Source organism: Dendrobium catenatum, unplaced genomic scaffold, assembly GCF_001605985.2.
Source record: "Dendrobium catenatum unplaced genomic scaffold, ASM160598v2 fragScaff_scaffold_1615, whole genome shotgun sequence".
Lineage (NCBI taxonomy): Eukaryota > Viridiplantae > Streptophyta > Magnoliopsida > Asparagales > Orchidaceae > Dendrobium > Dendrobium catenatum.
In genome coordinates this window covers 563,671-574,873 of record NW_021320077.1, presented here as the reverse complement: position 1 = coordinate 574,873, position 11,203 = coordinate 563,671, and the positions used below count along the sequence as shown (strand labels likewise).

The window sequence follows — 11,203 nt, the reverse complement described above, 5'->3', positions numbered from 1 at the left end:
AATAAATAAAAATAAAAAATAAAAAACCTTACCCAAGGCATTAATGTACTTTAAATGTAACATCTGAAACTATCAAAACATAAAATAGCTGAGCCTTTACATCAAATATATCTATCAAGAAATTTGGACAACCCTCCATCCCTAATTATAAGAAAGATTTGTTATAACTACATTAATTATAGGTGACATGGAAAACTGTTATCTATAATTATTATCAGATAATACATCACATGCTCCTAATTGAGTTAGGCTTCATTTGGGACAGCTTTTTTATTGCCATTAAAAACTATTAAAGAGAATAATTTTTTTATAAAATTGTTATAGAAAGTAATTTCCTAGCACAAAAAAATTCTGAAAGTAGTAAAAAAATAATACTCAAACAGAAATTATTATTGAGATCTGAAACAAAATAGTAATAAAACTATCCCAAATGAAGCTTTACTTGTCTTATAACCAAATTCTTATTCTGATTAATCACACAAGAGCGCAACAAGGTAACATAAAGGATTTTTTTTTTTTTTTTTTGAGTAAAATGTACAAAAATAGTGCCACTACTAAAACTGACGGACATGTACATTGCTCATAGCAATTTCTAAAATTTTCACACCTATATCAACTACTCAAATGAGTAAAACTCACCGCCAGACAGCTTTCACTGAAATCTGGATAGAAACATAAATGCAGAAACCAACTTACAGGGTCCAGGAAGGAATAATTTGTCGCAATTTTTACTGTCACGCTCTGCATGCCTGGAATAGGATAAAACATCAAAACATATTTTTAAAAAGATACATGCATTCCTTTTAAAGAATATGCTGGTTTTATCTTTTATGTAGCCTCATGAAGAAAGAAATCAAATGGAACAAATATATTTATGTTCGGCTGAACAAATTATCATGTGTTTTTAGAAAAAAAAAAAAAAACGTCCCACAAATGGGAACAATTGAGAAAATGCCATTGCTAATAGTAATAGATGAATCCGAGAGAACGAGAAGACATCTAGCACATATCCCACAGAAGAATGTTACATCAAAGCCTAGAAAGCTTATTGATTAAACATATAATACACACAAGGGTAACATGTTCAAAGACATTTAATTAATTCACATAGTTTTTGAATGGGACTGTAAATGAACAAAGTCAAGCCAATTATTTGATTCAACCTCGTTCATTTATTTTATTATCGAGTTTAAGCCAAGTATAAAAATAATACAAAATTTAAAATCTTCTTCGAGCTTGTTTATTTATTTATTTATCGAATTTGAAAAGTAATTGAGCCTAATTATTTAATTTTAATGCCAAGGATATAAACATATTTATATACTATGCATAATTGAATATACATATTTTAATCAAAATTTACATAATTAATTAAGTATTATTGAAGTTGTTCGGTTAAAAAGACCCTTTCAAACTTAAGGAAAAATTCTATAAGATGTAGTGAGACCTGCAATGCTTTATGGTGTAGAATGTTGGTCATTAAAAGAGAAGCATAATATTAAGTTAAGTATTGCAGAGATGAGTACGCTCAGGTGGATGAGTGGCTTTACTCTTAGACACAGGATACGAAATGAGCATATACGCGAAAAGGTTGGAGTAGCTTCAGTGGAAGATAAGATTAGAGAGAGTCGCCTTAGATGGTTTGGTCTCATAAAACGGCAGTTTTTCGATGATCTTGTTAGAAAAATAGATGTTTAAGATTTGACATATGTTATGAAAGGTAGAAGTAGACCTAAAAAGACTTAGTTAGAAAATATTAGAAATGACCTTTATTTATTAGATTTAGATAAGAATTTGACTCATAATAAGATACAATTGAAAAAAAAAGATTCATATAGCCGACCCCATATAACGGGATAAAGGCTTTGTTGTTGTTGAAGTTCTTCGGTTAAGTTTATATCATTAGCTATTTATTTGATATTTTCATCTTACCTATACATCTAATACTAAACATAAATTATAGAATGTATAAGAAAATTAATGCAAAAACTTTAATAAGACATTAAATAAACAAATAAGACAACATTACATAAGCAATTTATTGAATTTTTAGCTAGGTACTTCTTAAACAACAAACAAGATATTCATGAACATAAATGAACAATCAAGTCAGTGTTCAAACTTGTTTATTTATATGATGAAGTTTTATTATTTTGATCAAACTTGTTTAATTTTGTAAATAAATGAACATAAAAAATTTTACGTGAGTGAGCATCGAGATCAAATGCACCAATTTGCATACGACCCCATTTTTCACTAGCAAGTAAGTCCCCAAACAACCAAAATCAAGATGGTGATTTTAGCGTAGAGAATACAACAACAATAAGCATTTATCCTAATATATGGAGTCAGCTACATGAATTTTTTTCTCCATTATATCCTATTAGGAGTCAAACTCTCATTTAAATCTAATAAAAAAAATCATTTAGTGTGGAGAACACTACATAAAAAAAAAAGGATAAGTGTGAAACAGGCTGGTCGGCAAGGTTACTGGTAGGGGTTGAGAGAAAGTAAGCCTTGCAACATGTGGGTTAGTTCAAAACATACAAAAGTCAATAAGCTAGACTTTTAATTTTATTTAATTTACCTGGATAATGCAGGTTGGTTGGCCTCCAAGTGCTCAAGTTCCAATGATACTTACTTTTGGGGTAACAAGACCATGTTGAATAAACAGGAAACTAACCTGCAAGCAATTGTTAAGGTAAAAAGCAGAAAATTATAAAGCAACATAATGCATTCCCAAACCCCCACACAATGGGGTTGGGAATGGTCATGGAAAGGAGAAGATAATAGTACCTTCTATTTCAATAAAGGTGCAAACGGAGCTGGACAGGGAGATACGGTGTGATCTGGTAACAGCTCTATCAACTCAATAGTTGCTCTAGTACAAGCATTTAACATTTTCTTTTCCAAACTTACAAGCCTAGCAGCAACTCGCTTCTTTGGGTTCAATTGCCAATCTGCAACCTGGTCATTGTATAAAATGGAATTGGCACATTTCTAATCAGCTGAAACCTCAATTAGTTTCAAACACTAATATTTATTATTACAATGGCTTCATCTTCACTTAATGTTGTTGGATAAGTTGATAGACGAGCCTGAAAATAACCAACTAGTTGGTCCAGAACTGCACGTTCCATACAAGGGCTTACCTGCAATCAAGATGTGAAGTAGCAAATGAATTAGCCCGTAAAAGGAATGATACACTGATCAAGCTTTGAGGGGGTTTTTAATCATTGTTCTTTGTCTCTCTATATATTAAAAGTTCAATAGATTGAAACTTTTGTGCTTGCTTTTGTTAGTAAAGACGTGATATTTCTAATATAAGGTTTTAGAATCCTCACTGTTTTAGGATACCTCGTTGTTTGCAATTGAAAATTTTTGGTAGATACATAGCTATTACGGGAGCATTGTTGATGTTTGACGGTTCTAATTCTAGTTTTGGATTATCGATATACAAAGATCCCACATAAGATATCAAGAAGTAGGAAGCAAACGCTTCAAAGAAAATATTTTTTCCACAAGATATATAGTGATATATATTTTGTAGATGGTCTAAATAAAAATAAAACTGCAACTTCAAAATTTAGTACAGTCTCAGACACCCGGATAATACAAAAATAATCATGCAAGCAAAACCCACAATAATTGAATGAAAAATAAATTGACTAGACTGTGGGTTCAAAAACAAATATCCTAGTTTGTTCGTCGTTTATAACTTTACCTTGGCCCTCACACATCCGGCACGAGTAAGTCAATTCTTCAGAGTAGCATGGTTATAAGTTTGAGTTGCATGTTTATTTACAAACTGATTTTCAAGTATAGATGTTTGGTCAACTTTAGCTTATCGGCTGAACTTTCATCAAATAATTTTGGTTAAAACTAGCCACATGCTTATAAAATGGACTAACACGTAACCAACGTTAGAAAAGTTCTTCCGGGACAAACCCTCGTACTACATAAAAGAAATGAAGCTTATAGACAAGAAAGAAAGCTTCATAAGCTTCTTTTTCCTTACTCATCTACCCTTACACTGATATTGTGAGTCCAATAAACATGAAAATCACCAGCAATATCAAAATCATACCGCTCTAAACACTCTTAGCAGCAATTAAAGAGCAGTGCTACTAAGAACTAGAATATTTAAAATAATCAAAATCAAACCTAGAATATCACGTAAGAAAAGCCTTGTTTGTCAAGATAGTATAGGATCCCTTTGGATTAATATATTTGAAATGTAGAGTTTGTGGAGCTACCATATTTTCAGTCACTAGAAATTCTAATTAGTTTCCTTCTGGGATTCTTCTCAAGTTAATCACAAAAGACGAGGTAAAATGGGATGTAAGATATTCTATTCTTGAATGAATTAAGGATCCATATAAAAGCTGAGTTAAAAGGGATTTAAGATCTTCTCTTCTTGAACGAATTAAGGATGAAAATAAAACAGCTATACCCCACTTTCCCAATAAGTTCATCTTCTTGACTACCACTTGGGTCAGCATTCTACTCTGACAAGAGGTTTAAATAATATTTACTCAACCAAATCAAGTTAAGTTTATCATGAAGATTGCTTTCAAGAAAAAGAGATGTGCTAAAATTAATTCTTCTCAAATCGTAGGTGATAAGCATTATTATAAGCTTATAGGAAAACACATATAAGGAATGGAAGGAGATTGTGTAAAAGAGTGAAACAGAGAGAAAGAGTGTTTGTCTGAGTGTCTAAGAGCATGTTTGTTGAATGTTAAGCAAACGAATGCACATGTGGTATGTATAACCTCATACGCTTATGAGTGTGTGAGACAGGGGACAACTGAGTTTAGGGCTAAAGATTTAACTGAGTGACATCATACAGTTCCCCACATAAAACCATTGAGCTATAAGTGTACCTTCACAACATCCTTGATGATTCCCATAGAAAGAAACGATGATAAAATTACTTGTTTGAATTTAAACGTGGCCCGATGTTTATAGTTTATCTATTTTTACTTGGTCAAACCAAGAATATCACGTTAGAAAAGCCTTGTTTGTCAAGATGGGTCCCTTTGGATTAGTATATTTGAAAGGCAGAGTTTGTGGAGCTACCATATTGGCAGTCTCTTGAAATTTTAATTAGTTTCCTTCTAGGGTTCTTCTCACGCTAATCACAAATGAAAAGGTTAAATGGTATGTAAGATATTCTATTCTTGAACGAATTAAGGATCAATATAAAAGTTGGGTTAAAAGGGATGTAAGATTTTTTATTATTGAAAGAATTAAGGATGAAAATAAAAGCTGCTTTACCCCACTTTCCCATTAAGTTCACCATATTGACCACCACTTGGTCAGCATTCTACTCTGACAAGAGGTTTATATAATATTTACTCAACTAAATCAACTTAAGTTTATCATGAAGGCTTCTTTCAAGAAAAAGAGATACTAAAAATAATTCTTTTTCAAATCGTAGGTGATAAGCATTATTATAAGTTTATATGAAAATGCAGAAAAAATGGAAGAAGATCGGAGTGAAAAAAGTGAAACAAAGAGGAAGTGAGTTTGTCTGAGTGTCTAAGAGCATGTTTATTGAATGTTAAGCAAATGAATGCAGTTTTTGTATGTATAACCTCATGCGCTTATGATTGTGTAAGATAGGGGACAGCTGAGTTTAGGGCTAAAGATTTAACTGAGTCACATCATATAGTTCCCCACGCAAAGCCATTGAGCTATAAGTGTACCTTCCCAACATCCTTGATGATTCCCATAGAAGGAATCGATGATAAAAATTACTTGTTTGCATTAAAATGTGCCCCGTTGTTTATAATTTATCTATTTTTACTTAGTCAAACCAAGAATATCACGTCAGAAAAGCCTTGTTTGTCAAGATGGTATAGGGTCCCTTTGGATTACTATATTTGAAAGGTAGAGTTTGTGGAGCTACCATATTGGCAGTCTCTTGAAATTTTAATTAGTTTCCTTCTGGGTTTCTTCTCACGTTAATCACAAATGAAAAGGTTAAATGGGATGTAAGATATTCTATTCTTGAACCAATTAAGGATCAATATAAAAGTTGGATTAAAAGGGATGTAAGAACTTCTTTTCTTGAAAGAATTAAGGATGAAAATAAAAGCTGCTATACCCGACTTTCCCATTAAGTTCACCATCTTGACCACCACTTGGTGAGCATTCTACTCTGACAAGAGGTTTATATAATATTTACTCAACTAAATCAACTTAAGTTTATGATGATGAAGGTTGCTTTCAAGAAAAAGAGATATACTAAAAATAATTCTTTTTCAAATCGTAGGTGATAAGCATTATTATAAGTTTATATGAAAACACAGAAAGAATGGTAGAAGATCGGCGTGAAAGAGTGAAACAGAGAGAGAAAGTGGGTTTGTCTGAGTGTCTAAGAGCATTTGTGTTGAATGTTAAGCAAATGAATACACGTGTGGTATGCATGCCCTCGTGCACTTACAATTGTGTGAGATAGGGGACAATTGAGTTTAGGGCTAAAGATTTAACCGAGTGGCATCATATAGTTCCCCACGCATAGCCATTGAGCTATAAGTGCACCTTCAGAACATCCTTAATGATTCCCATAAAAAGAAATGAGAGAAAAATTACTTGTTAGAAATTAAACCTGCCCCGATGTTTATAGTTTATTCATTTTTACTAGGTCAATATTTTTTTTTTATTGGCATATTAGCAAAGCAAATCTTAAAGAGGCTTTAAAGAAAATCAAGTGTGAAAAAAGTTTTTTGGACATGATGATATTCTAATAGAGGGGTGAAAATGCTTAGGAGATGAAATTTCTTAATTTACAAATCTTTTCAATGTTATTTTAATGATTAAAAAGATATCAGATGAGTGAAGGAGTGTGTTGATTCCAATTTTCAAGAAAAATAAAGGTGATGCACAAGAGTGTGAGAATTATAGAGGAATTAAGTTAATTTGTCATACTTTAAAACTATGCGAGAGAGTTATTGAGCATAGATTATGACATGATACTAATGTTTCTCAAAATCAATTTGAATTCATGCCAGATAGGTCTTCTATGGAAGTTGTACATTTATTGAGAGTTATGATTGGAGATTTACAAAGAGAATAAGGAGGATCTACATATGATAATTTTTTTATTTAGAGAAAGCATATGATAAAGTTCCAAGAGAGGTGTTTTGGAGAGTTCTAGAAAAGCAAGGAGTTAATAATGCTTATATTTAAGTCATGAAGGATATGTATGCAACAGATGGCAAACACAAGATGGTTTAACTAAGCATTTTCATATTTAGTTGGATTACATCAAGGTTAAACTTTAAGACTATATCCTTTTGCTTTAGTTATGGATGTTCTTACTAAACATTTGCAAGATGATGTACCCTGGTATATGCTTTTTGCTGATGATACCCTTCTTGTTAATAAGACTGGAGAGGAAGTTGAAGGTAAATTTGAATTATGAAGGTCAACTTTAGAGTCTTAAGGTTTTTATTTCAGTGGATCTAAAATAGAATACATGGAGTACAAATTAAGTAGTAATAGATAGAGGAGGGGAATTATAACTTTAGGCGATCAAGTCATTAATAAGAGTACACGTTTTAGATACTTCAGGCCTATTGTTTAGTGTGATGGCAAAATAGATAGGGATATTATTACTAGAATTCAAATTAGATGGCTGAAGTGGAGGAATGCATCGAGCCTATTGTGTGATAGATAAGTACCCATCAAATTTAAAGGAAAATTCTATAAGATGGCAGTGATACCTACAATGCCTTATGATGCAAAATGTTGGTCATTAAAAGAGAATCATAAGATTAAGTGTTGTAGAGTTGAGGATGATTAGATGGATGAGTGATTTTACTTTTAGACACCAAATGCGAAACAAACATATACGTGAAAAGGTTAGAGTAGCTCTAGTGGTAGATATGATTAGAGAAAGTCACCTTAGATGGTTTGGTCGCATAAAGCAACGGTCTTCCAATGACCCGGTTAGAAGAGTAGATGAATTAGATTTGGCTTATGTACAGAAAGGTAGAGGTAGACCTAAAAAAACTTAGTTAAAAATATTAGAAATGAGCTTTATTTATTATATTTAAATGAGAATTTGATTCTAAATATGACACGATGGAGACAAATAATTCATGTAGAAATACAATAACAACAACATCAAGCCTTTATTCAATATTTAAATGAGAATTTGATTCAAATAAAGGCTTGATGTTGTTGTTATTGTATTTCTACTTAGTCAAGCAAATATTATGTGCTTTATGGGATTATTTATCATTTCTTTTAAATCAAGAAAAATATGAGTTAAAAACCAATTCTATTTTAATCAATTTGACCTTTAGAAAATGCTTTGTTAGCCTACAAACCAGTGTTATATTTAGTGTTACATATATATAAATGTATGGATACATATATGTATGTAAGCATATGGCCCCGAGTTTTTTCAAATTGGGGTACTACGGTCAGAACCACTGTTGACTTGCTCCGGTAAGGTGAGCATTCTTAAACATAGAAAGTCTAGGCACTACGTCTCTTTAATATGTATATCTTTCCCCTTCTCATTATCTCTATTATAAGCAAACATATGGCTAAGTGTGGCACTCTAGTCTAGATAACATAAACATAGTTTTACTGTACATAGGCTTGTGGACTTCCCATTTCTCAGCCTAGGATTAGGTCCCAAACCTCTTAGCCTATGAAGTCCCCTTAGATGAGGTAACTCATGGTTGCTAACAAGAATCCTCTAGTTGGCACTCGACTAAGTAGGCTAAGGACACGAACGACCCAGGACGATTGAAAATCATGAGATCTTGACCGAGGACATCATACCCACTTGGTAGGTTAGTCTCACCCTCACCTCCTGGACATTCTCCTGATCTGGTGATCGGGGATATAAGTCCCAACTATCTAATAAAATATCAACTTGAATAAAATAAATCTCTTCCCAAAATATTAAATCCCAATCATAAGATAGGCCAGAGCACTTCTGAGTGTTCTCAAAATCCTAGTGTTCTCTACCCTTCCTCCTTTGACTCCAAAAAGAATGGTTCAACATTAACCTAATCCCGTTTGAAAATTCTAACATCTTTTGATCATTCTCTTAAAGGTTGAAATCCTAGAAATATTTGCAACTACTTTAATCGAGAGTGTTTTTGGGATTCACCTATCCTGGGATGTAATTTATGTTTCACCGATACACCTATTTATGAAGGCGTGTTATATCTGATATACCGATACACGGATACACCTCCGATATGGCACCTATATGTGCCGGATAAAATATTATTTAATTTCAAAAGGACACGCGTATCTGATACGCATGCTCGTTGAAAATAAAAATCAGAAAAAAAAAAGATTCGCTGTATTTACTTCCGCGGTTGCGAGTGCGATTCTCTCATTTCTGAGATGAGTTTGAGTCTCTTGATGATATGAGAATATTAAAAATTGCTAATCTTTCACTTGATGAGCCTGAATTAGAAGCTATGATATTTATTGAAGATAAAATAGAAGTTCAAAGACAAATCATTGAAGAAGCTAATCATATCATTCATTCTATTGAATAGTTAAAACTTCATGAGCTACATAATTTATGTTTATGCTTTTGTTATTGTACTAGACATTTAATGCTTACTCTTATTTTGATATTATAAGCTACAAGGCTACAAATAATATTACGTTCATTTTTTTTTGTAATTTTAAATATTATATTTTGATTGTTTTCTTAATTTTTATTTATGATCTATAAATTATAATGTCGTGCCTGTGCCATACCTGTATCCTGTATTTTTAAGAATTGACATGTCACGTATCCGTATCGTGTCGTATCCGTGTCGCCATATTCGTATCGGTGCAACATAGGATGTAATTAACCATAAGAGCTTACCCTTATAGGGAACTTGCAACTCCATATTAAAATAAATCCTATCTTATTTCATGAGATAGGGGAAAAATCTCTGGGAAAGTGGATAATTTTCCAAATTTCATTTTTCTATTCAAATACCTTTATAGAATATTATTTTCATCTCTCGAGATGATATGATATGATTATTGGTGTATTAGATAATAAAAATAAAAAATTTTCAAACTGCACTTTTGTCTTTCAAATACTATCCTAGAATAACATTTCTATCTTTCAAGATAATATGTTATTCTTCTATTTATATTTAATTATGAAAATGAAAGTTTTTAAAATACTATTTTTGTATCTGAATCCATTGTAAAATATCAAAAAAAAATTCATTTTTATTAAATAAATAAATAAAAAAAATTAATATAAATCATTTTTATCTTTCAAGAAAGTACGTTATTCTCAATGTCATATTCGATCACAAAAATAAGAATATCATAAATCTATGTATAATTTTCAATTAATTACTTTTGGTTTTAGTTTGAAGTATTTATTCTCTTAAACACTTTCGTATATCTAATTTTATTTGAAGTAAAAGATTTTTAAAATAATAATCCCCTCCCTCTTAGTGTGTCTTAAGTACTTTCAAGTAGTATCAGTGCACTTTCATTAATATCTTGAATCTTACTCTTAAAAATAATTTTGTTATGATTTTTTAAATACCCACATCTAATCCTAGGATAACATTTTATTTTAATTTCATATTTCACCAATTTATCTTAAAATTCAAAACTAATAAGTGATGTAATGCATATAATTTCACTTGAAATGACTTTACAATCTTTGCAAACTAAACAATATATTTTACTTATAAGAAAATAATCAATCTGAGTTTTACTAGATCCATTCTTATAAGAGATGAGATATTCCTCTCTTTTCTTAAATAAAGTATTGGCAATTACAAATTTATAAGCTATGTAAGTGATGAGATATTCCTCTCTTTTCTTAAATAAGGTATTGACAATTACAAATTTATAAGTTAGCGCAAAATTTAATACCGTCCTACTACCTTCATTAGTCACTCCAAACTCATGGCCAGCATAAATGATTTTAAAATCTTCTACCACTCTACCAACAATTCTATTTAAATCCCCTCTAAGAAAAGCTTTCTTCAAGAGGTATCCTTTGTTCTAATTTTCTTTTAAGTCATTCCAAAATTTAAATTTTAAACTATATCCAATCCTATTTGAGGAACATAAAGACTTATAATATTAATAATTATAACATCAACAATAATCCTTAAAGCTATAATTCTGTCTTTAATTATATTAACTTCTACAACACTATCTTTCAAGCTCTTATATATATATATATATATAT

General features: G+C 31.2%; 1 protein-coding gene across 1 annotated transcript in view; it reads right to left on the bottom strand.

Annotated features, from left to right (window-relative positions):
* Positions 1–497: 497 nt before the first annotated feature.
* The window catches only part of LOC110094849 (ribulose-1,5 bisphosphate carboxylase/oxygenase large subunit N-methyltransferase, chloroplastic), a 71,098-nt gene continuing 60,392 nt past the window's right edge, over positions 498–11,203 (bottom strand). Inside the window, exons 10-13 of the mRNA XM_020820185.2 lie at positions 3,051–3,152; positions 2,797–2,967; positions 2,588–2,683; positions 498–749 (exon numbers count right to left, since the gene is read on the bottom strand). Of these exons, the coding sequence (XP_020675844.1) occupies positions 2,800–2,967; positions 3,051–3,152 (270 nt within the window). The 3' untranslated portion in view covers positions 498–749; positions 2,588–2,683; positions 2,797–2,799. The remainder of the gene's footprint in view (positions 750–2,587; positions 2,684–2,796; positions 2,968–3,050; positions 3,153–11,203) is intronic.